Source organism: Dysidea avara, chromosome 7, assembly GCF_963678975.1.
Source record: "Dysidea avara chromosome 7, odDysAvar1.4, whole genome shotgun sequence".
Taxonomy (NCBI): Eukaryota; Metazoa; Porifera; class Demospongiae; order Dictyoceratida; family Dysideidae; genus Dysidea; species Dysidea avara.
In genome coordinates, this window is record NC_089278.1 from 18852731 (window position 1) to 18879856 (window position 27126).

Genomic DNA, 27126 nt, shown 5'->3' on the forward strand with positions numbered 1-27126 from the left:
TTATTAGGTAGAAATTCAGTGAGGTGAACAGCTGACAACAGTGATTCAGTGGTGGAGGATTTGGGAGGTATGTATGGAGGTCTCTGGTTTAAACTGTAGACAATACTTTAAAGGCTTTTTATATGCCTTTTTTGTTACATGGTGGCTGTTCTATAAGAGTATTTGGACCAATGCAATTTAACACCAAATCGATTTTCTCTTTGTAATTCTGTAGCTGTCTTTGCAATTGATTTTAAGCAATGAAAGGTTTGAGCTATCATGGTTAACTAATATACATCCAGTGAGCAGTTTACCTTGCAAGCATGACAAAAAAAGTGTTCTTTTTGTGCAAAAAAAACTGCTCATGACTTTACAAATGTTTATTGGTATGGTTGCCTCAATATGTAATTGATGTACTCCAAACCACAAGGCAATTGAATTACATATTTGCATTTTATAATTTATATTGGTTTTTGTAAAGTGTACATGAAGACTAAGATAATAGCTAGTAGACGTAGATAATAGATAATAACTAGTGGGAGAAGCTAGTAGTAGAGGATATACCCTATACAAAATGTTTTCATGCTTGATAAATGTCCGTTCTCATATAATATTAATTGTAAATGACATTGTATTTCAGTTATCCAGTTATCTGAACAGTTCTGAAATGGCACACAGGTGTTTGGATGATAAAGGTTTCACTGCATTATTACATGCAGTAGTGTAAGATCACTTAATTGCTTAACACTGTAAGTACATGTAAGAACAAGTAGCTGTACAACCATTCAGGATTCTTCTTTAGCCCTAAACACTGTTTATTCCTTTTAACCTACTGGCAACACAACATGCTCTTCCATTTAATAGCAGCTCATATTATATATTGCAATATATTGCATTGTTTAATTTTGATTTAGCAAGCAAGTAAGGGAAGCCATCTTATATACCTTTTTCTATATCAAGTACAGCTTCAGCATACAATTGGATCTTCTTCTAGTACAATGCACACTGCGCAATGCACACGTTTTCTAACAACAGTTTCAATAAATAAGGCCAAACTTAGAACCTATCCGGCTATGATCATGTGAAAAAATCACTGAAAGTGCATCAACAAACTTTATAAAATATGTACATACCAGCTATGTTCAGTGTAACAGTGTGGTTAATACTGATACTGGGTGATACAGGAATAGTTAGTCCACATTGGTAATCTCTCTCATCATCATCTACATTTAATAGTGGAATGGTATAGGAGTCTGAATACACTAGTGCACTGTTTGTTGTAGTTGGTGAGATATTAATTGTCTTCAAGTTAACACCACCTCTACTCCACATTAACTCCACTTGACTGGTAATACCTCTCACAGTAGTTGCATTACATGTTAGTGTTAGTGGTTGACCAACTGTCTGAGTATTAGGGGCAGTGACAATCACACTAGGAGTGGGTACTACAACATTGAGGGTAAACAAATATCAAATACATGTATGACTTACTAGTAAGTGTCTCCAGTACAACTGATGATGATCCACTAGTTTCCAGTATCATCACATTACACATGTATGTACCCTCATCTCCCTCCATCAGGTACATAAACTGGATACTGCTAGTGTAATTGTTACCACTAGAAGTGGTTGGGTTGATGGTCACTCTACTATCATTTGTAATAGTGTCTCCTCCAGGTCCCATCCAACTGATCATTACTGAACTGGACTCCACTCCACTAACTGTACTCACTGTACACTGGATCATTTGTGAACTACCCACCATAGCTCCTTGTATGGGATCAAATGGTGATATAGTGACGGTAGGAGGAGGAACTAAGACACAAAATATTTAAAATAACACTGTAATGGTGGTACAAAGTCATACACAAACTATAGTATCTGCTGTTCTATTCATACTTTAAGGACAAAAATAAGTATGACAATACTTAATAGTAGAGATCTCAAAAATAAAATTGCATCCCAAATAATCCTGCCATTAAAAATGCAACATGATTATATCACATAATGAAAACAAACTACATTCATTGAAATGTAACTGACATCAAAATTTGCATTTAAAATAAGAAAACATTCACAGATATCAATTCTGCAACAAAAAGCATTATATGGCCTGTACTCTTGCCTGTCTTGTGCCTTTTGGAATTCCACCAATATTCATGTTCTGCATGCATCTTATATCTTTTCCTTCATCTCAAATTCTTTTTTTTTTTTGCTGTTATCTTTTTGTGTGGGAAAAATATACTGTGGCATTCATTTTTTGCATTAATCAAGACACACGATAGTGTGTCATGCGGCCCAAGAAGCCAGCGCGCCACACCGTGAGTATATTAACAGGAAGAAAGAAAATGCAATTTTCACACCTATGTAGCTCTGTGATCTCTTATCTGATTAGAACCAAATTTGCTAGAGACGTGCCGCCCAGTTAGGGGAGTCTACATACCAAATGTGAAGAAAATCGCTCCAGCCATTTCCGAGATACGAGCGAACAAAATTTCGTTTTAATTTCTTCGTTTTTTTTTCTTCTTCATCATCATCTTCATTTCGCACACTTCGCAAAATTCGCCATAAAACACGAATGCGTGCTCGGATTGGGCTGAAATTTGGCACACTTAAAGGGCTCATTAAGGCGGATCTCCGTACCAACTTTGGTAGGAATCCGATGAACATTCACGGAGTTATTACCGATTATTTGCGAAAAATAAGGTCGAAGGTCTGTCACGCCTACAGGGTAAACCCCTTGGAGGAATCAGTTGAAAATTGATATGTAGATGGAGCAACCATCGTAGGAGTGCCTTTTTGTGGTTTGAAAAGAATCGGGATAAAGACCATGGAGATATGACACAAAACCCAACCTGTGTCAAAATTACGCGATCGATTTTTATGAATAAAAAAACTATTAGTTTTCGTGTCTACCAGGCAAACCGCTTAGAGCAACGAGCTGAAAATCAGTATGTAGCTGGAATAATCATCATAGAAAGTTCTTGCAGTAGTACAGAAGAATCGGATTACAAATTACTGAGTTATGATTCGAAAGGAAACTACGTGCAGCAAATGCGAGATCGAGATACTCTAATAGAACAGTCACACTAATAAAGCATTCAGCTGCATGTATAATTTACAAAGTTATATTACATTGCAAGTTATTCTGTAGGGAATTCAGCTACAAACAAGTCACCCTGTAGTCAGATCAGCTAGAAGAAGGTACCTAATAGAGAGTTCAGCTACAAAGAAGCCATCATGTAGAGAGTTCAGCTCAAATAAATCACCATGTAGAGAATTCAGCTACAAACAAATTGCCCTGTAGAGAGATCAGCTAGAAGAAGTTACCTTGTAGAGAGTTCAGTTACAAAGAAACAATCATGCAAAGAGTTTAGCTGCAAACAAATCACCCAGTAGAAAGTTCCGCTATGAACAGATCACACTATAGAGAGTTCAGTTAGAAACAAGTCATCCTGTAGAGAGATCAGCTAGAAGAAGTCACATTGTAGAGAGTTCAGTTACAAAGAAACAATCATGCAAAGAGTTTAGCTGCAAACAAATCACCCAGTAGAAAGTTCCACTATGAACAGATAACACTGTAGAGAGTTCAGTTAGAAACAAGTCATCCTGTAGATAGATCAGCTAGAAGAAGTCACTTTGTAGAGAGTTCAGCTACAAAGAAACCACCATGTAAGAGAGTTCAGATGCAAACAAATCACCTGTAGAGAGTTCAGCTAGGAACAAGTCACCCTGTACAGAGATCAGCTAGAAACAAGTCACTCTGTAGAGAGTTCAGCTAGAAGAAGTTACATTGTAGAGAGTTCAGCTACAAAGAAACTACCATGTAGAGAGTTCAGCTGCAAACAAATCGCCCTGTAGAGAATTCAGCTACAAACAAATCACCCTGTAGAAAGATCAGCTAGAAGAAGTTACCTTGTAGAGAGTTCAGCTAGAAACAAATCACCCTGTAGAGAGTTCAGCTAGAAACAAGTCACCCTGTAGAGAGATCAGCTAGAAGAAGTTACATTGTGGAGAGTTCAGCTACAAAGAAACTACCATGTAGAGAGTTCAGCTACAAACAAGTCACCCTGTAGAGAGTTCAGCTAGAAGAAGTTACATTGTAGAGAGTTCAGCTACAAAGAAACTACCATGTAGAGAGTTCAGCTGCAAACAAATTGCCCTGTAGAGAATTCAGCTACAGACAAATCACCCTGTAGAAAGATCAGCTAGAAGAAGTTACCTTGTAGAGAGTTCAGCTACAAACAAATCACCCTGTAGAGAGTTCAGCTACAAACAAGTCACCCTGTAGAGAGATCAGCTAGAAGAAGTTACATTGTAGAGAGTTCAGCTACAAAGAAACTACCATGTAGAGAGTTCAGCTACAAACAAGTCACCCTGTAGAGAGTTCAGCTAGAAGAAGTTACATTGTAGAGAGTTCAGCTACAAAGAAACTACCATGTAGAGAGTTCAGCTGCAAACAAATTGCCCTGTAGAGAATTCAGCTACAAACAAATCACCCTGTAGAAAGATCAGCTAGAAGAAGTTACCTTGTAGAGAGTTCAGCTACAAACAAATCACCCTGTAGAGAGTTCAGCTAGAAACAAGTCACCCTGTAGAGAGATCAGCTAGAAGAAGTTACATTGTAGAGAGTTCAGCTACAAAGAAACTACCATGTAGAGAGTTCAGCTGCAAACAAATTTCCCTGTAGAGACAAACACATCACCCTGTAGAAAGATCAGCTAGAAGACGTTACCTTGTAGAGAGTTCAGCTACAAACAAATCACCCTGTAGAGAGTTCAGCTAGAAACAAGTCACCCTGTAGAGAGTTCAGCTAGAAGAAGTTAATTGTAGAGAGTTCAGCTACAAAGAAACTACAATGTAGAGAGTTCAGCTGCAAACAAATTGCCCTGTAGAGACAAACAAATCACCCTGTAGAAAGATCAGCTAGAAGAAGTTACCTTGTAGAGAATTCAGTTACAAACAAATCACCCTGTAGAGAGTTCAGCTAGAAACAAGTTACACTGTAGAGAGATCAGCTAGAAACAAGTCACCCTGTAGAGAGTTCAGCTAGAAGAAGTCACATTGTAGAGAGCTCAGCTACAAAGAAACTACCATGTAAAGAGTTCAGCTGCAAACAAATTGCCCTGTAGAGAATTCAGCTACAAACAAATCACCCTGTAGAAAGATCAGCTAGAAGAAGTTACCTTGTAGAGAGTTCAGCTAGAAACAAATCATCCTGTAGAGAGTTCAGCTAGAAACAAGCCACCCGTAGAGAGTTCAGCTAGAAGAAGTTACATTGTAGATAGTTCAGCAGTTTAGCTGCAAACAAATCGCCCTGTAGAGAATTCAGCTACAAACAAATCACCCTGTAGAAAGATCAGCTAGAAGAAATTACCTTGTAGAGAGTTCAGCTACAAACAAATCACCCTGTAGAGAGTTCAGCTACAAACAAGTCATCCGGTAGAGAGATCAGCTAGAAGGATCACCTTGCAGAGAGGTCAGCTACAAAGAAATCACCCTGCTTCATCTTTTCTTCTTCCTGTAGTAAAGAAAAAATGACAGGTTAAAAAGCCCTAAAGCCGACCATATGCCGGCTTTGGGGTATACAAATACAAAAAGAAGTGAAATCTAATCCAAAACAGCCAAGCTGTAAAAAAAGAGTGCGGCCCTGAGAAAGGCTATGGTGAAAAAAGATGTGAAATCCAAGGTGGCGGCCAAGAAATGGCTGTGATGGTAGGTTAATGGTAAAAATTTTAATAACAACAATTCAGGTGAATTTGGTGCCGCTTGGTCTTGGCACAAAATTCACTTGAATTGTTGTTATTAAAATTTTTACCATTAACCTACCATCACAGCCATTTCTTGGCCGCCACCTTGGATTTCACATCTTTTTTCACCATAGCCTTTCTCAGGGCCGCACTTTTTTTTTACAGCTTGGCTGTTTTGGATTAGATATACTTTTCTTACAAGCACGCATCATAAATGTTTCAAAATTACTGGAAGCAATTATGGATATACATAGCTGCATATACAACAATAGGTTTTACTACAAAGAAAATAGAGTACTGAGACTACACCCATAATTCTATGCATCTCTTTAGCTATGTTACAAAAACTTTAGAATACAAAATGTATTGGCATAACTCTGCCATAGACTCTGCTCACTTGAATTTCACTCTGCCAGCAGAAAGTCTTGCATATTAATCTTTGATTCACAAATTTTGCAAAATTTGGACCTCGCACATATACGTAACTCACTGTATGGCAATGCATGTTGTTTCTAATGTTTACACAAGATGTCTAAGCTAGGAAGGGATAGGCTGAATAGGTGTGGATCTAGGAGCAGATGCTCTTGCTGCTTGCTGTATTTTTGAAGCAGCAAATAATCAATACTCAGTAGTATCTCACAGTAAATTTTTGCCATTTGGCCTTTGCAGATGGTTGTGACGTCAAAGCTGTATAAAAGACTATGAATGCCTTAAACACCAGTACACAATAATTATTTTTAGAGGCACTCAGAAAACACGAACAGTCTATGGTCTGACAGCTGCTTTAACAGGTGAGTTTGCAATAAACGATATTACTATTACGTAGTAATATTTTTCATGAGTTATATAAATTGATTGTAGCCTGACAAGGTTTAGTATTTTAATCAAAAGGAGTATGGCTGATCCTCCCAAGAAGACAGAATGGGGATGGGGGGAGCTGTTGCCCTAAATGTCCCTTGCTGGATCCACCATTGCTGAGTTATTCAAAATACTCCAGTGGATAAGATGGAAAGAGTGAGAAAAAAGTGCAAACGTATGCAATTGCATGGGCATGTGGTAGGACTAGAAATCTCTCCATCCTATGTGTATGTCAATAGTTGTATGTATAATGAATAGATAGACTGAATGGGACTACTTTCCATCTCACAATAGCTTTTTTTCTGCATTCAGTATAGTTTCAGTTACAGGTTTCTGACTCCCTGCTTCACAGGCTTACTGTTAGCTTCCTTGCAGGTCCCTAGAGGGATAGTTGTCTAAATAAATAGATGGACACAGTAGATGAGGATACTGTCCATCTCTCAATAGCTGTACATTGCCATACCTACACAATTACCCTTCATGATCAAGACACACGGTAGTGTGTCGTGCGGCCCAAGAAGCCGGCGCGCCACACCGTGAGTATATTGACAAGAAGAACGAAAACGTCATTTTCACACCTTTGTATCTCGGTGATCACTTATCTGATTGGAACCAAATTTGCTACACAGTTGCCCGCCAGCCAAGGGAGTCTACATTCCAAATTTGAAGGAAATCGCTCCAGCCATTTCCGAGATACGAGCTGCCAAAGTTTCGTTTTTTTCTTCTTCTTCTTCTTTTTCGTCTTTTCGCACATTTGCAAAAATTGCTATAACAAGCAAACGCGTACTCCGATCGCCTTGAAATTTGGCACACAGAAAGGGAGTCCACAGGCGAATCCTAGCATCAAATTTGGTACAAATCCGATGAATGGTTCAGGAGTTATGACCGATTATTCGCGTAAAACAAGATCGATTTGTTGTCACGCCTACAGGGTAAACCGCTTCATGGAATGAGTTGAAAATTGCTATGTAGATGGAGTAACCATCGTAGGAGTGCCTTTTGGTGGTTTGAAAGGAATCGAGATAAAGACCACGGAGATATGACACAAAACCCAACCTGTGTCACAATTACGCGATCAATTTTTATGAATAAAAAAGTATTAGTTTTCACGCCTACTAGGCAAACCGCTTAGAGCAATGAGCTGAAAATCGGTGTATAGCTGGAATAATCTTCATAGAAAGTCCTTGCAGTAGTACAGAAGAATCGGATTACAAACCAGTCCACTGAGTTATGATTCGAAAGCCAACTCCGTGTAGCAAATGCGAGATCGAGATACTCTAATAGAACAGTCACCCTAATAGAGCATTCGGCTAATTTATTTACTCCATTATAGAATTTTATTACATCACAAGTTATTCTGTAGGGAGTTCAGCTGCAAACAGTTAATCTTATAGACAGTTCAGCAAGAAGACAGTCACCATGAGGAGAGTTAAGCAAATATATCACTATAGAGATTCAGAACATTACAAGTCACACTGAAGAAAGTTCAGCTATAAACAAGTCATGCACTGTGTAGAGAATTCAGCTACAATTAAGTCACTCTCTAGAGAATTCAGTTACACAGAATTCAGCTACACACAAGTCACTGTGGAGAGAGTTCAGCTACAAACAAATTACCCTTTAGAGTGATCAGCTACAAACAAAACACTTTGCAGGGTGTTCAACTGCAACAAATCAACCTTTAGAGCTATCAGCAATGAAAAAATCAACACAAATCTACCTGTAGAGAGATCAGCTAGAAACAAATCACCCTGAAGAGAGTTCAGCTACAAAAAATCACCCTGTAGAGACATCAGCTAGAAACTAGACACAATGTAAGGAGTTCAGCTACAAGCAATCACCCTGTAGAGAGTTCACCTAAAACAAATCAACCTGCAGAGAGATCAGCTACAAACAAATCACCTTATAGAGAGTTCAGCTACAAACAGATTACCTGTAGAGAGATCAGCTACACGCAAATCAACTTGTAGAGAGATCAGCTACAAACAAATCACCCTGTAGAGAGATCAGCTAGAAACTACACACAATGTAAGGAGTTCAGTACAAATAAATCACCCTGTAGAGAGTTCAGCTAAAACAAATCAACCTGCAGCGAGATCAGCTACAAATAAATCACCTTTTAGACAGTTCAGCTACAAATAAATTACCTTGTAGAGAGATCGGCTACAAACAAATCAACCTGCAGAGAGATCAGCTACACACAATTCAACTTGTAGAGAGATCAGCTACAAACAATCACCCTGTAGAGAGATCAGCTAGAAACTAGACACAATGTAAGGAGTTCAGCTACAAGCAAATCACCGTGTAGAGAGTTCAGCTACAAACAAACCAACCTGTAGAGCGATCAGCTAGAAACAAATCACCCTGAAGAGAGGTCAGCTACAAAAAATCACCCTGTAGAGAGATCAGCTAGAAACAAATCACCCTGAAGAGAGGTCAGCTACAAATAAATCACCCTGTAGAGAGATCAGCTACAAACAAATTGCCCTGTAGAGAGATCGGCTACAAACAAATCAACCTGCAGAGAGATCAGCTACACACAAATCAACTTGTAGAGAGTTCAGCTACAAACAAATTACCCTGTAGAGAGATCGGCTACAAACAAATCAGCCTGTAGAGAGTTCAGCTAAAACAAATCAACCTGCAGAGAGATCAACTACAAACAAATTACCTTATAGAGAGTTCAGCTACAAACAAATTACCCTATAGAGAGATCGGCTACAAACAAATCAACCTGCAGAGAGATCAGCTACGCACAAATCAACTTGTAGAGAGATCAATTACAAACAAATCACCCTGTAGAGAGATCAGCTAGAAACTACACACAATGTAAGGAGTTCAGCTACAAATAAATCACCCTGTAGAGAGTTCAGCTAAAACAAATCAACCTGCAGAGAGATCAGCTACAAACAAATCACCTTTTAGACAGTTCAGCTACAAATAAATTACCTTGTAGAGAGATTGGCTACAAACAAATCAACCTGCAGAGAGATCAGCTACACACAATTCAACTTGTAGAGAGATCAGCTACAAACAAATCACCCTGTAGAGAGATCAGCTAGAAACTAGACACAATGTAAGGAGTTCAGCTACAAGCAAATCACCGTGTAGAGAGTTCAGCTACAAACAAACCAACCTGTAGAGCGATTAGCTAGAAACAAATCACCCTGAAGAGAGGTCAGCTACAAAAAATCACCCTGTAGAGATATCAGCTAGAAACAAATCAGCTACAAAAAATCACCTTGTAGAGAGATCAACTACAAACAAAACCTTTTGCAGAGAGTTCAGTTACAAACAAATCAACCTTTAGAGCGATCAGCAACAAACAAATCAACCTGTAGAGAGATCATCTAGAAACAAATCAACCTGCAGAGTGATCAGCTACAAACAAATCAGCTTGTAGAGAGATCAGTTACACACAAATCAACCTGTACAGAGATAAGCTAAAAACAAATCAGAGTTCAGCTAAAACAAATCAATCTGCAGAGAGATTAGCTACATACAAATCACCTTATAGATAGTTCAGCTACAAACAAATTACCTTGTAGAGAGATCGGCTACAAACAAATCACCCTGCAGAGAGATCAGCTACACACAATCAACTTGTATAGAGATCAGCTACAAACAAATCACCCTGTAGAGAGATCAGCTACAAACTAGACACAAAGTAAGGAGTTCAGCTACAAGCAAGTTACCCTGTAGAGAGTTCATCTACAAGCAAATCAACCTGCAGAGCAATCAGCTAGAAACAAATCACCCTGAAGAGAGGTCAGCTACAAAAAATCACCCTGTAGAGAGATCAGCTAGAAACAAATCACCCTGAAGAGAGGTCAGCTACAAAAAAATCACCCTGTAGAGAGATCAACTATAAACAATCACCCTGAAGAGAGGTCAGCTACAAACAAAACACTTTACAGAGAATTCAGCTACAAACAAATCAGCTTGTAGAGAGATCAGTTACACACAAATCAACCTGTAGAGAGATAAGCTAGAAACAAATCACCCTGCAGAGAGTTCAGCTACAAGCAAAACACCCTGTAGAGAGTTCAGCAACAAAGAAACCACCATGTAGAGAGTTCAGCTGCAAACAAATCACCTTATAGAGAGTTCAGCTACAAACAAATCACTCTGTAGAGAGATCAGCTAGAAACTGGACACAATGTAAGGAGTTCAGCTACAAGCAAATCACCCTTTAGTAAGTTCAGCTACAAACAAATCAACCAGCAGTGAGATCATCTACAAAAAAGCACCTTGTACAGAGTTCAGCTACAAACAAAGTACCCTGTAGAGAGATCGGCTACAAACAAATCAACCTGCAGAGAGATCGGCTACACTTAATCAACTTGTAGAGAGATTAGCTACAAACAAATCACCCTGTAGAGAGATCAGCTAGAAACTAGACACAATGTAAGCAGTTCAGCTACAAGCAAATCAACCTGCAGTGAGATCACCCACAAAAACGCACTTGTACAGAGTTCAGTTACAAACACATCACCCTGTAGAGAGATCAGGTAGAAGAATTCACCTTGTAGAGAGTTCAGCAACAAAGAAACCACCATGTAGAGAGTTCAGCTGCAAACAAATCACCCAGTAGAAAGATCAGCTAGAAGAAGTTACCTTGTAGAGAGTTCAGTTACAAAGAAACCATCATATAGAGAGTTCAGCTACAGAGAAATTACCCCGTAGAGAGTTCAGCTAGAAGAAGTCACCATGTAAGGAGTTCAGCTACAAAGAAACCATCATGTACAGAGTTCAGCTACAAAGAAACCACCTGTACAGAATTCAACTACAAACAAATCACCCTGTATAGAGATCAGCTAGAAGAAGTTACCTTGTAGATAGTTCAGCTACAACAATTCACCCTGTAGAAAGATCAGCTAGAAGAAGTCACCTTGTAGAGTGTTCAGTTACAAAGAAACCATCATGTAGAGAGTTCAGCTGCAAACAAATCACCCTGCAGAGAGTTCAGCTACAAAAAAATCACCCTGTAGAGAGTTCAGCTAGACGAAGTCACCTTATAGAGAGTTCAGCTACAAAGAAACCATCATGTAGAGAGTTCGGCTACAAAGACACCACCATGTAGACAGTTTAGTTGCAAACAAATCACCTGTAGAGAGTTCAGCTAGAAACAAAATACCCTGTAGAGAGATCAGCTAGAAGAGGTTACCTTGTAGAGAGTTCAGCTACAAAGAAACCATCCTGTATATAGTTCAGCTACATTTCAAGTCACCCAGTAGAGAGATCAGCTGCAAAAAAAATCCTGTGGGGAATAATGGGCATGTAATAAATATATGTATATAATTTATATAATTACTAATAAAATCAAAAATAATTGAAGTACTAAAATTCTTCTTTAAGTTCTTTTCTTCTTCCTGTGTTAAAGAAAAAAACACATGGGTTAAAAAAGCCCCAAAGCCAGCCATAGGCCGGCTTTGCAGTATACAAATACAAAAAGAAGTGATATCTAATCAAAAACAGCCGAGCTGTAAAAAAAGGTGCGGCCCCCAAAAAGGCCATGGTGAAAAAAGATGTGAAATCCAAGGTGGCGGCCAAGAAATGGCTGTGATGGTAGGTTAATGGTTACATTTTAATAACGACAATTCAGGTGAATTTTGTGCCGCTTGGTCTTGGCACCAAATTCACCTGAATTGTTGTTATTAAAATGTAACCATTAACCTACCATCACAGCCATTTCTTGGCCGCCACCTTGGATTTCACATCTTTTTTCACCATGGCCTTTTTGGGGGCCGCACCTTTTTTTACAGCTCGGCTGTTTTTGATTAGATAGAGTTTACATGTATATACAATGTACCACACACTGATGGGACTTATTGTTCTCTGCTTGCTTGAGGCATATAGTTATGTGACCATGATGGATTAATGGCTGTAGCCATTATTATTAATACTTTGTGTCAAAGATGAAAAGAGCTACTGCGCAAGTTGAATGTGACAGAGAAAGAGTGCAGAGAGCAAGATGAACAGTGTTGTGAGGGAGTCTAAATGCCAGGAGAATTAATTACATAAGTAACAGTAAGCTGGAAAAATCTTATATAAAATGGTCACTTTCAGGCACGATTGGCCAATGTGCAATTGTTTTTCAGAAGTTTGGGGCTTGTCAGTGTTGAATATACTTTACAATTATTCAAGAGTAAAGAAATAAACCCATACACAGTGGATATACGTTGTTAGCTATTATTAGTTCACAAGGCGCTTGTATGTCCTTTGCTACACTGCTGGTAGACAGCTGAGTCCAGTGGCACCAGGATCACTGTGTCCTGACCTTTATAACATCCTTGATGATATAATAGTGTGTTATTATTTAAAGTGTGTTTAAAGCATTACCATAATTCACTTTATTTTCGTGCAAAAAAAATTTGTGATATTTTTTTGCGTTTTGTATAACTTATGTGAGTGACTGCTCTATTAGAGTAGTTCAGTCTTATGTAAAATTTTTCATGTGAGAAATTTTCGTACAAGTTATGCATACAAAAATTATTTTACAACAATAAAAGCAGATTACAATAAAATGCTCATATGTTTGTTTAAATAGAGATTAATTGAGTTTATATAACTTTGCATGGGCAAAATCAAAGGGAAAAGTGCACTTTAAATGTCATAAAGTACGCTTTACGCTGGAAAACAGTGCTTTATTGCAAGAGTGCTTTAATCGTACAATAAAGCATTCTTTGTGGTCCAATAAAGCACTCTTGGTGGGCAATAAAGCACATTTGCCAACATACTCTAGTGCAGGCTAATAGCCCATGGTGCTGCTCACGCCAGTATGACTAATCACCCAAGCTGGTGAAGGCTGATAGCCCTTGCCACGCTGAGTGGTCAATCATCCCAGCCAATACGAGTTCTACCACTGGATTGCTTTTATAGACATACCTAAATGGCTTCGATGATGGGTGGGAGAAGGTAATGTTTGCTGTTACATAAACAGACAAGTCCTGGAGATATCACGAAAATACTTCACCATGTGTCACAATAGAATCAATTGTGGAATGTGACCAAAACCTGCCAAAATATGCGATGAACACCTACCATGCTAAAATATGGTGAACTACACGTGAGTTACATTGTTAAACTATTTTGTGTGCATTCAGGCTACTAATAATTAGTGCAACGCGTGTTAATTACAAGTCCTAGTGTATGGTGAAGCTACACGACTAGAAAGCTCCATAAATCATTTAAAGTATTGCTGCGAGTGCGATATGAAAAATAAAGCACAAGCCACACAGCCAAGATACTAATAAAACACGAGGCGAACAAAAATAACATACAAAATATTCGTGGAACATTAAACCTGGTAGATTGGCTAGTACAATTGACAAAATGTAGTGAATTGTGTAGGAATACATGCCAGGATAAATAAGACAAACCATCCAATAATTTATGTACACAAGTTATTGAGTAGACAATAATGGACATCAGTTAACAATAATTGATGCCTTAGATCTTTGACCTGACACTGCTCAGAAATGCCACTGCTTTGGAAGTCGGTATATATATGTTGTAGAGTGAGAGAATTACATTACCTATTGCTGGCTAAATTGGTCCATACTTTGGCACATAGCATGGTAAATATTTGATTGTTTACACTATAACAAAAACATTAAGATAGCATATTTAAGTACCTGCTACATCCAATATGAGAGTGTTGTTTAACATAGTCACTGGAGACGTTCGTATTACCAGTCTACATTCATACTGTCTCCCACTGTCATTTGTGCTTAGTGGTGAGATAGTGTATGAGTCTGAATAAAGTACTGAACTGTCCACTGTAGATGGCAAACTATTGTTTGATCCACTCAAGTGAATACCATCTCTTCTCCATGCAATCTCCACTCTACTGGTGATACCTCTCACAGTAGATACATTACATGTTAGTGTTAGTGGTTGACCAACTGTCTGAGTATTAGGGGCAGTGACAGTCACACTAGGAGTGGGTACTACAACATTGAGGGGTAAACAAATATCAAATACATGTATGACTTACTAGTAAGTGTCTCCAGTACAACTGATGATGATCCACTAGTTTCCAGTATCATCACATTACACATGTATGTACCCTCATCTCCCTCCATCAGGTACATAAACTGGATACTGCTAGTGTAATTGTTACCACTAGAAGTGATTGGGTTGATGGTCACTCTACTGTCATTTGTAATAGTGTCTCCTCCAGGTCCCATCCAACTGATCATTACTGAACTGGACTCCACTCCACTAACTGTACTCACTGTACACTGGATCATTTGGGGATTACCCACCATAGCTCCTTGTATGGGACCAGGTGGTGATATGGTGACTAAAATATCAGGAACTGTAAAATAACAATAAACATGTACATAAACACTTTAAAAAATCACATGCATGTAACACTACATTAGTTTAGTAACAACCACCTAGTTCCATATTTACAGGTACAGAAGCAACAAACAAACCTTACCGGTTACATCAATCATGACAGTATTACTGACTCTTATTTCTAGAGGTGTATGTACAACCAGTCTACATTCATAGTCTATTTCATCATCATCTACACTTAGTGATGGAATAGTATAAGAGTCCCTATACACTAGTGAACTGCCCACTGTAGTTGATGATATATTAGTCACTCTCCTCAAACTGTTATTATTTGTACTCCACACAATATCCAATCTACTGGTAATACCTCTCACGGTAGTTACATTACATGTTAGTGTTAGTGGTTGACCAACTCTCTGAGTATTAGGGGAAGTGACAGTCACACTAGGAGTGGGTACTGTAAAAATATTAATACACTATTACAAACACTTATATTGTTAAGGATACATTTAAAGAAGCAGTGGAACAGTTAGACTTCTTGTACTGTCAGGTCTTGGACCAAGTTTAATGTGTATTTCATGTGATTTTAACCCACATGGCTATCTGCCAGTCAATATTACCTTGCATGAACTGATATTAAAAAAATGTAGCTTTGCGTGTTTCGCCTTCTGTTGTGTTTGGTTTTTGTGACTTTACAACTGAGATATAAGCAACCATGGGAGGCCTCTGCTGTTACTGGAGTCTTTGAGCATGATGGGCCTCATCTCCGCTAACGTTTTCTACACTTTCGCTATTGTGACCTCTGGGAAAGGTTAAGAAGAAGGAGTATTTGTTGCCATGTTCAGTGTACGGTGTGGTGGACAACACGAACTAATTTGTTTCTTTCATTGTACTTGTTGCTGCTTTTGTTGGAAATGTTCATCTCAATCCTGGGCCAGTTCCTCGTTTTCCTTGTGGTATGTGCTCGCGCCCTGTGCAATGTAGACAAAAAGCTTTGCTGTGTGACTCTTGTCATCTTTGGGTTCATTGTAAATATTGTGGTGTGACCAATAAGGATTATTTGTATTTTCAGCAAACAGAATCTTTTTCATGGATGTGTCCTCCATGTTGGGCTCAGGAATTGCCATTTCATGATTGTTCTGTATTAGATAGCAGTTCAATTGTTGATGATAGTCTGCTCAGTTGTGCTAGTGATGTCGCCAGGTGTAATTTTCCTCCAAAAACAGGTACATTGCGTCTTGCTCATTTAAATTGTCGTAGTTTGTTATCACATAAGGATGATGTTTTAGCCATGTTTTTCGATGCTCAACTTGATGTTTTAGCTCTTACTGAAACATGGCTTGATGAAACTATAGTGGATTCTGAGATAACATCTTATGGAACTGGTTTAATTTTAGTACGAACAGATAGAAATCGTTGTGGAGGAGGGGTTGCTTTTGTAATATCAAATTCAATCCCTTTTGTTTTGAAACCTGAGCTAAGAGAGGGTAATGTGGAATCCTTATGGATTGAACGTTTTCCTAAAAGTAAGAGATCTCTACTTGTTTATTGTGTTTATCGTCCACCATCCAAGGCTGACGTTTATGATAATTTTACTTCGGAGTGTGAAAATGTATTTGCAGTGTTGATCAAAAAGTGCTTATTGTTGGAGATCTAAATTCTGATCTTTTACATCCTGCATTACCGCAGTCTCATAGACTACAGGAGTTTATGTCTGAATTTCATGTGAATGATTTGTTTAGTGGTCCCACCTGCATTACTGAATCCAGCTCCTCTCATTTGGATGTTTTTCTATCCAACACCTCATATTCGTTCTCTAATGTTGTTGGCCTGCCATGTAGTATTAGTGATCATCAGATCATTATTGGTGATTATTTTGGAAGAAGATCTCATGCTCGGTTGAGTCATAAAGTAATTCAAATTTGATGTTATTGAAAACTTGATGTAAATATTTTGAAAGATATATTAGCTGATGATGTTTGGAATGATGTGTTTTCATTTGATGATGTTAATGGTTCCACTGAATGTTTTGTTACTGTTTTACAAGGTCTTTAAGATGTACTCTTGCCTTTGCGTCGTGTGAGAATCAAACAACATAATAATCCTTGGGCTGCTAATGGCAGGGTGATTAATGCGAAACGACTGAGAGATAAAACTCTACCATCAGGCTCTATCTTCTGGTTTTCCAGAAGATTGGCAGTTGTTTCGTCATGCTCGTAATAAAGTTAATCGTCTACTGAAGTCTGCGAAGTTGCAATATTTTACAGAATTTACTGAATCTTTTAAGGGTAACCCTAAGCAACTTTGGTCACATTTTCATCATTTGTTATCAAAGAAAAACAAGTCTAGTGTTAACATTAGTGCCTTTGCTGCAGATGATATCAATGACTATTTTTTTATCAATTCCACATCAAACTGTTCAAACTGTTCCTTCAACTTCAGTGGACCCCCTTTCCTATTTTTCCGGCTGTTGTGAAACAAAATTTCAGATGTCTGTTGTTGATGTAGATACAGTTATTTCCATCTTGACAAGTTTGGACTCAGCAAAAGCCACTGGTTATGATGGACTCTCTGTGAGGTTTTTGAAAGCATGTCCTCATGCAATGGCTAAACTACTGACTAGAGTAATTAACCAGAGTATATTGTCTTGCACATTCCCTGATTCTTGGAAGAGTGTTATTGTTACCCCAGTTCAGAAGTCAAAGGGTAATTTAGCTACGTATGTCTAACTTTCGTCCAATCTCAGTCCTTCCAATTTTTTCAAAGATTTTGGAGCATGTAGTTCATGATCAATTGGTATCGCATTTCTTACAGTGTGACTTATTTTCACCTTATCAATCTGGATTTCGTCCATGTCATTCTACACAAGATGTGTTATTGTACGTTGTTGACTCCTGGCTTAAAGTTATTGATGAACGTAAATTTGTTGTAGCTGGATTTCTAGATCTGGCAAAAGCTTTTGATTGTGTTGATCATGGTATTTTGCTGAATAAGTTGGCTCATTATGGAGTTGTGGATGGTGCTCTTGCTTGGTTTAGGAGTTATTTAAGTAATCGACGGCAGTGTGTCAAGTATGGGAGTTTTCAATCGAGGTGGGGTTTTATTGACATGGGCGTGCCACAGGGCTCCATACTGGGGCCTGTTATTTTCTACATTTGTAAATTACCTGCCAGCTGTTGTGGAGCATAGTAGTATCAATATGTATGCTGATGACACAGAACTGCATTGTTCTGGTGATAAACTACAAAATGTTCAGAATGATCTTCAGTCAGATCTCTTTCAAGTTCAAGGCTGGTTACAAGCTAATAGACTACAACTGAATGTTACAAAATCTGTTATAATGTTGCTGGGATCCTAGCAGAAGCTGCGAAATTGTTGTGTGTCTCTCTTGCTTAATAGTAAGACTCTTACTTGTGTTACTACCACTCGTTATCTTGGAGTGATTATAGATCAGCATTTGACATGGAAGGCTCATGTTAGTTATGTTTTGAAGAGAACTAGATACAAATTATTTGCTTTGAAACGTTTGAAGCCACTGCCAGATTACTTATTGTGTCAATTGTATCAGGAATTTGTGTTACCGGTATTTGATTATTGTGATGCTGTTTGGACACCTACATCCGTGCTACTTACAAAGTGTCTGGAATGCATGCATTCTCATTTTTCGAAAGGTATTTCAGCTTGTTCTTCTTATGTCAAGTTAACACTAGCAGAGAGGCGACGTTTTCATACTGCTGTGCAGGTGTTTAAAGTTTTACATCATCTATCTCTCAGGTATTTAAAAGACTGGTTTGTTTCAACTGAAGCATATACAGGGCATACTGGAAGAAATAAACATTGATTGTATGTACCGCAAATCCGTTCATCAATTGGGAAGAGTAGTTTTTACTATTGTGGAGTACTTATTTGGAATAGCATGCCTCCCAATTTGTGTGGTACTGACCGCTTGTCAAATTTTAAGGCTACCTACAAACAATTGGTTTGTTAATTAAAGAATTGTGTTGTACATATTTATGTTCTGTAAATTTTGTTTTGTCTTGTGTAAGTATTTTTTGTTGTTGTTGTATAATATTGTGTACTTTGTATACGGCACTGCTGAAAAACAGTTCTTAGAACTAATGTAGTTTCCCTTCAAATCAATAAATCATTAAATCAAATCATTAAATCATATGCTGTGTGTTGTATTAAAATATTTGTGGGTCAGATTTAAAAAGGCTTTTAGAGCTTTAAACCACTGCCATCATACATAAATATATGTGACTGGATTTTGGAAAAATGATCCAAATCGCACATTAGAAGTTTCGAGATAAATGGTTTTAAAGAATTCAAGTCATCATAACTTGCCAAGGATAGCAAGCACGCATATGAAATTTACACAAACGTTGCATCAATCTATTGTCTTTCAGACCACTTCCAGTACTTGTAGCTGCTTGCAGAGTTTCTCGCCAAATAAGATAGAAAATCTGAGCAGTTGGACGAGCGAATTAGTATCATGAGTGCTCACAAAGGGGTGGAGGGTGGGGTATGGCGGGGATGGTAAGAGATAGACATCAAGCAGACCACTATTGGAGTCCAGACACGAGATTACATGGCTGTGCTGGCTCCTTAGTGGCAGATATGTAGCAACATCAACAGATAAAACGTCTGGCCAACATTATCAGGCCATCCACCAGTATACCACCGATTCTTGCCAAGCCAGACCCTTCACAAGACCAGATACTGCCACTCGAGGTCTCTATACCACCCAGAAAAGACGTCTGTTAAAACCAGCCTTGAGTAGTTTGTGTAGTACTGAGTGTCAAGACTAGTAGTACGATAGTGTGGCTATCCACTGGTAGTGTTAGTTTGATTTTGTCTGATGTGCAATTTGGATCGGTTTTGTAAAATCTGGTCACATATTTTAATTCATTTTGGATGCTTACAATTAGTACATGTTGCATGCTACTGGCTTGATTACATACAGCGGGCCTTTGTACTTGGCATGCTCATAGCATTAGATGGCAATGATACATAATATGTTCAGTAGTACATACCAGCAATTGTGCACATCAACTGCACCAATTGGCACTAAGCAAATATAAACCAAATGCATGCAACCCCATAGTGGCCAACCAGCAGCCATTCCTGGATGGATAGCACAACTGTCACTATTTGCTAAGAGTCTGGCTTCAGGTTACCTTAACTTCCTTTAACATAATTGCTTTACTATGTTGCTGCTATTGATGCTACCAATGCTGTTAATCCTTTTCTGGCAGTTGCCAAATAACAATACACCTGGGTAAGTGGAGTTACAAATCACAAGGCTTAACTGTGGCTTGCTAGTCCACCACTGTTGCTGATATGCTATTACACTTATCTTGGCATACCTGGGGAAAGGGAAAGCAAAACACAACACCTGATATCACCACTGATCCGTCTGCTATTATTGCTCTTGCTGGTTTACAGCTGCTGCCACCATCACTACCATTGCTACTGCTACTCTCTCATTGCATTCTGGTGTACTATATACTATAAACATAATGTAATAGAGTGGTTGCACTACACTTGTCCCTTGCAATCTTACTGAGATCCTCCCACTGCTGCTGACTGTGTCACCTATCTCTTTTCGTATTAGTTACTTTAGTTACATCTTAGTACAATGTACTTCAAAGACTTAGGCAACAATTACTGCACCTACGTAAGATGTACACCACCCACTGAGTTTTAGCTATGTATACAGCAACCACCCCAAGCAATGTAGTAATTTTTATGTAATCTGTTAAATCCCTCCTCATTGGCTAGGACAGGACCATTCGTAGCTCACTGCTGCAACTGCTGCTTTAACCAATGCTACAGTAGAATGACCTTCCTATAGGGTTAAAAGCCTTGCATCAACAAATGGTACCAAGAAAAGATACTACAACTAATAATTATTATGTATATGATTACATGCTATTCATCAAATATAAATGGTTGGGTAATATAATGTAGGACTTGTAGTGTGCCAATTGGTATTATTGTCTGCACTCATCAAACCATTGATACTGCTGGCTGCTGCTGGCTGCTTCTGCTGCTACTATCATAGCTTGCATAACTGCTTTACCTATCTCACACCGCTGTTGTACACATGTGAGTCCCTACTGCTGCCGCTGCTATCATTGCTCTGCATGTGCTTTACCTACCCCCATACTTGTGGGCCTACTGCTGCTGCTACTGTTCCTATCCCACAAAGCTGATTACACATGCGGGTTCTCACTGCTGCTGCTGTTATTACCCACCCCACATAACTGTTGTACACATGTGGGCTTCCACTGCTGCTGCTGCTGTAACTGTTACTTTGCATAATTGCTTCACTTACCCCACATGGCTGTTGTTCACTTGTGGATTCCCAAGTTAGCTAGTGGGTTCCCAAGTTCACTTTGTTCACTTGTTGCTATCATTGCTCTGCATGTCTTGTGTTATCTATCCCATATAATTATGCTGTTGTACACATGTGGGTTCCTGCCACTATTTGCTAAGCATTGAATTACTGTACAATCCATATCACGTGTCGTCAACTGCACAGCCAAATAAATTTAGCGATTCTGCCCAATGATTTCTCAGTTGCCCCTTCGTCACTCCAAAGTTAGCATAGCAGGCTAGCAAACACCAGGCAGCACCACCTGAGTACGAGTAAGCATGCTGGTAAGCCATACAAATACACGAATGAATGTATGGTATGTACAATTACGCAAATATAAATGTACATGTGTTGACAGTAGAGAATAAAGATCCCCTTCCCTTCTTTAGGGGCAGGTGCAATGAGCCTGGAATGACTGCATTAGAGTTCGGGGTGGTGGTGTGGCATACAAGCAAGCAGGCAAGGCTCACACTTAGCTCCCTTATGAGGGGTGGGCAGGGGACTTTGGATGTTAATAATGTGTTAGCAGTATCATCCTTACCACTGTGTTGGAATAACTAAACTCATCAAATAGCTTGTTTGAATATTCTATTGGAGTTCTACTATTAGAGCACATCAGGATTAACAATTTGATTATTGTTTAAGGTTGGCCTCTTGCTAAAGTAGATTACATCTGTTTACAATAATTTGAACTGGCACAAAACAAAGACTGCAGGAGTCCTTACACATAACTTACTAGTAAGTGTCTCCAGTACAACTGATGATGATCCACTAGTTTCCAGTATCATCGCATTACACATGTATGTACCCTCATCTCCCTCCATCAGGTACATAAACTGGATACTGCTAGTGTAATTGTTACCATTAGAAGTGGTTGGGTTGATGGTCACTCTACTATCATTTGTAATAGTGTCTCCTCCAGGTCCCATCCAACTGATCATTACTGAACTGGACTCCACTCCACTAACTGTACTCACTGTACACTGGATCATTTGGGGACTACCCACCATAGCTCCTTGTATGGGACCAGATGGTGATGTGGTGACAATAGGAGGAACTGTAATGGTTAAGCACATAAGTTTAAGTGTATGCATTACAACAATGTGTTCAAGTATAGTAAAATCTGGTCACTATTATGATTAAAAGTGTAGCACATACGTGGCCTATGAAACTTGAAGTTGGTTGGTATAGAGTATGGGTAGCTGCTAAAATTTTTTCCACAGCAATTAATGTTATTTCTAAAGGTACAGTACATGCTCCAAACAAAAACATTGGATTGATGAACACTTGTGACATCACTGACAGTACAATCAATATACATGTTATAATCCAGGATTAGAAAAGTTTGACTTACCAATCACAGTCAGTGTGGCAGCATTAGACAATACTTCACCTTCTCTGTTTGCAGCTCTACACACATAATTACCATCATCTGGTAATTGTACACTTAATATAGTCAGTGTGGTGATATAGACATGAGCATTATTATTGGTAGTGATAATAATGGTTGGGATTTCATCTATCACATCTCCATTGCGTAGCCATGTAAAATTGGTTGATACATAACTGAACGCTTCGCAACTGAAAGTCACATTTGACCCATTATTGGTTAACACATCTATGGGATGGGCATCTACTCTGGGAGGACCAACTGTAGGAAACAGCAACTGTAATAACAATTTAAATACCTTTTGCCTTACCTCCAATAGTAAGCTGTGCTACATTACTATCATTTGAACCAGCACTGTTGTTAAATCTACACCAATACCTTCCTTCATCACTAGCTAACACACTAGGTATGGTTAATATACTAGTAATGAGATCAGGTACAATAATATTTGTAATAAAAGCTTTATCTTGTATTGGATTTTCCCTTCTTTGTTGACCTCTAAACCAACTAATAGTCACATCTCCATATCCCCGACCAGTACATGTGAAGTTGGCATCTTCTGTTGCTGGAACTCTTTGGTCCAAAAGATCTTGAACAAATCTTGGTATATCCACTAAACAAATTAATACCATACTTGCACACATCATGTCATATAAAATAACTGAAGAGTTTTAAATTCTTTGTAACATTCACATAAATTGTAAAATAAAATAAACTTATGTTAACACCATATAGCTGAATATTGGCAACAGTAGCTGGCTAATAGGCCAATACTGAGATTAACAATTATAGTACTTTATTGTTTTCAAATTTTAGTAACGTCATCAACTTACCCCGAATAGTCAGTCGAGAATAGAACGATACACTACTCCCACTAGGATTAGTAGCAACACATCGATAGTTACCAGCATCTTCTGGTGTTACATTAATAAAGGTGAGTGTGGTAGTGTTCACTCCACTAGCACCAGATGGAATACTACCCGTCTGTCTCTCCCAATTGTAGAATGTTGCCCCAAGTGCATCACAAGTCAGTGAGTAGTTGACGTTATTTGTAACTAACATGATAGTATCATTCAGTGGGTGTGCAACTATCTCCGGAAGAGTAACTGTAAAGGAGTGTACATACATACATTTACACATTTCAACACTACAATACCACAGACTCCAGTTTTTTGGTGCACGTGCTTATGATATTGGAGAAACATACTTGTTAAAACACATGCACTTATAAATAACTGCTAGAAGATTGTTATTCATGCCCACCATTTTTGTCAAATAATTTGGATACCACTAATCAATAAAACTGATGTTTTGTTTCAGTCCAGGGTATGTGTGGCTATTGTTATCACAGGCTGTAATATTTGTTAGGAGAAGTGTTTGGTGAGGTATCTAGTGTACTGTGGCTTATTTTATTTGTGACCTATTTCCATTCTAACTATGGGCTTGTGGCAATGATTTAACTATACGTGCTTACAGGTATTAATAGCTAGTAGTAGAAGAGAAAAAAGTGCACTTTAATGTTTCCATGCAAAGTAATAATCTAGGGATTCATGCAAATATACAACAACAACAGGTCTAACCTGTAACAACCAGTGATACCAAGGACACATCACTATCTCCATACTCATTAGTAACTACACACTCATAGTCCCCAGTGTCACTTGGCATCACATTAATGATGATAAGAGTATCATTGTTCCCTCCATTAATGTTTGTTCCATTATGTCTCCACTGATATATAAAGTTCTCCACTCCCACACCACTCACTATTGTAGAGAACATGGCAGTATGTTTCACCTCTACACTCTGATTGGATGGTGTCACTGTCACCTCTGGTAAACCTGTACCACCAATACAACATTCACACTACCACCTAACAACATCATCATAGTCATACCAGTAACTGTCAATCTAGCAGTATTTGATGAAACATTCCCTCCATCATTACTTGCCACACAAGTGTATGTGTTATCATCAGATGATCTCACATCTGGGATCACCAGGGAATTAGTGTTTATACCAGTCACTTTACTAGGAAATGATCCTGATCCAATTGTCCATTTATAAGTCACATTATAGCCAGTAGCAGAACATGTGAATGTGGTAGTTTGTGTGAGATTAACATTATGTGACAATGGAACAACAACAAATTCTGGACGTTGTACTATAACAGAAATATATTATCATTATAACAGACTGTATACTTAAAAGTGAACAAATCAATACCCAGATCACCGCAACCAAGATGTAGAAAAGAGTGTAACCTTTACAATGGTCACTGCTAAAACGATATGAAACGATTGTCAATAAGTGTTAAGTTGGTTAAAATAACCACCAATAGCTCTGTGTAGTTTAAAAATTCAAAACAAAATTGGCATATTATTTATAAGTGTGTCTAAGTTCAAGAGAATTGAATTACATAATATGTATTTTCCTTGAATTTGCTATGCAGACTATCAAATGTATAAGGCAAATGCACTGAAAAGTTTATTTAGTTTAGTGATGGAGGCACTGAGCAATGTATATGTGAAAACTATGCTATTGTTGTTTCTGTGAATAACACTGGTGTGATGTGTTGCCTCCTTGGTGAAAAAAGTGAATGATAATATAAAGCAGTAGATAGAAAGTGGTAAACAAAATGTTAACATTATGTTTAATTTTGTTTTCAATATCATGATTCTGTCATATATAACAAATTATGCATATGCACACATATGCTAACAATTACACTGTATTCCTAACCATTAATAGTCAGTGTGGCATAATTTGATACACTACTCTCACTAGCATTAGTAGCTACACATCGGTAGTTACCAGCATCTTCTGGTGTTAGATTGATAATAGTGAGTGTATTAGTGTTCACTTCAGTAGCACCAGATGGAATACTACCACTCTGTCTCTCCCAATTGTAGGATGTTGCTCCATCTGCCTCACAAGTTAGTGACACACTTGTGGTATTATTTACTAAGGTGACTGTTGTGTTCATTGGATGAGTAGTAATAACAGGTGGTACTCCTAATGTTTATGTTAATCAATATGTACAACTAAATCAATAACTCACTTGTAACCATCAATACAACTACATCAGATGTATCACTATCTCCATACTCATTAGTAACAATACACTCATAGTCTCCACTATCACTCTCCATCACATTAGTGATCATTAGAGTGTCTCCAGTCTCTCCAGTAATAATTGTTCCATTGTGTCTCCACTGGTACATGAAGTTCTCCACTCCCACACCACTCACTGTGGTAGTGAACATGGCAGTGTGTGTCACCTCTACACTCTGACTGGATGGTGTCACTGTCACCTCTGGTAGACCTGTACCACCAATACAACATTCACACTACCACCTAACAACATCATCATAGTCATACCAGTAACTGTCAGTGTAGCAGTATTTGATGAAACATTCCCTCTCTCATTACTTGCCACACAACTGTATGAGTTATCATCAGATGATCTCACATCTGGGATCACCAGGATATTGGTGTTTATACCAGTCACTTTACTAGGAAATGATCCTGATCCAATTGTCCATTTATAAGTCACATTATAGCCAGTAGCAGAACATGTGAATGTGGTAGTTTGTGTGAGATTAACACTTTGTGATGATGGGTGAGTAACAAATAGTATAGGTAGTACTACAAGTAAAATATGAACAGTGGAATAAAATTTGATTATGTAGTCTAAAATATATACATACAAAAACAATCAAACTGTGAAAAGGGTGTGGTCTTCAAAACTCTAGGTGAAAAAGTTGCAAAATCAATGGTGGAAGCCAAGAAATGGCTGTAATGATGTTAATATTAATAATTGTTTACAGGCATTATTAAAATGTATATCACTGCAGCTGCCACCATTGATTTTACAACTTATTTTCACCCAGTCTTTGAAGGCTGTACCCTTTTTTCACAGCATGGCTGATTTGTGTGGAATTCATCACTTTTCGTATTCTATATGGCTCCAAAGCCAGCCATATATGGGATTCCACATTTCTTCTTACCTACAAAGACACAATGATAAAGACAGAAATTTTACTTGTATTGCATTGCATGCTTTATTTAACTCAGTACTCTACACATTGTTTTGAGAAAAAATTCTAATAGAACAGTCTAGAATTTTGATTGGTAGATCCGTGATAAACTTTATTATCATTAGATTTAAGCTACAGTTTCAAGTTGAACAACTGTGAAAGTGGTGGCTCAGTGGTTAAGCATTTGGGTGTACAGTATGGAGGTCCCTGGTTTGAATTTTGGTAAGTTCTTTTATTGACATTTTCTGTGCACTTTTTATGCCCCTTGATAACTATTCTATTAGAGTATCTCGACCCAGTAATTTACAATTTTTTGGTTTATGCTTTGTTACTCTGTAGCTGTTACTCTTTCGTTTTTCAAACCATTAAAAGTCACCACTACAATATGCAGATTCCAGGACAAAATTTCAAGCTGATTTACTT

General features: G+C 38.2%; 1 protein-coding gene across 2 annotated transcripts in view; it reads right to left on the reverse strand.

Annotated features, from left to right (window-relative positions):
- Positions 1-27126, reverse strand: part of LOC136259679 (hemicentin-1-like) — a 172024-nt gene that overhangs the window by 53671 nt on the left and 91227 nt on the right. For both annotated transcript variants that reach the window (XM_066053184.1, XM_066053183.1), the window contains exons 38-51: positions 26045-26311; positions 25725-25988; positions 25406-25678; positions 24561-24827; positions 24244-24504; positions 23497-23769; positions 22974-23276; positions 22628-22924; positions 22010-22330; positions 15037-15351; positions 14587-14910; positions 14225-14539; positions 1471-1794; positions 1113-1424 (exon numbers count right to left, since the gene is read on the reverse strand). In XM_066053184.1, coding sequence (XP_065909256.1) covers positions 1113-1424; positions 1471-1794; positions 14225-14539; positions 14587-14910; positions 15037-15351; positions 22010-22330; positions 22628-22924; positions 22974-23276; positions 23497-23769; positions 24244-24504; positions 24561-24827; positions 25406-25678; positions 25725-25988; positions 26045-26311 — 4116 coding nt within the window. The remainder of the gene's footprint in view (positions 1-1112; positions 1425-1470; positions 1795-14224; positions 14540-14586; positions 14911-15036; positions 15352-22009; positions 22331-22627; positions 22925-22973; positions 23277-23496; positions 23770-24243; positions 24505-24560; positions 24828-25405; positions 25679-25724; positions 25989-26044; positions 26312-27126) is intronic.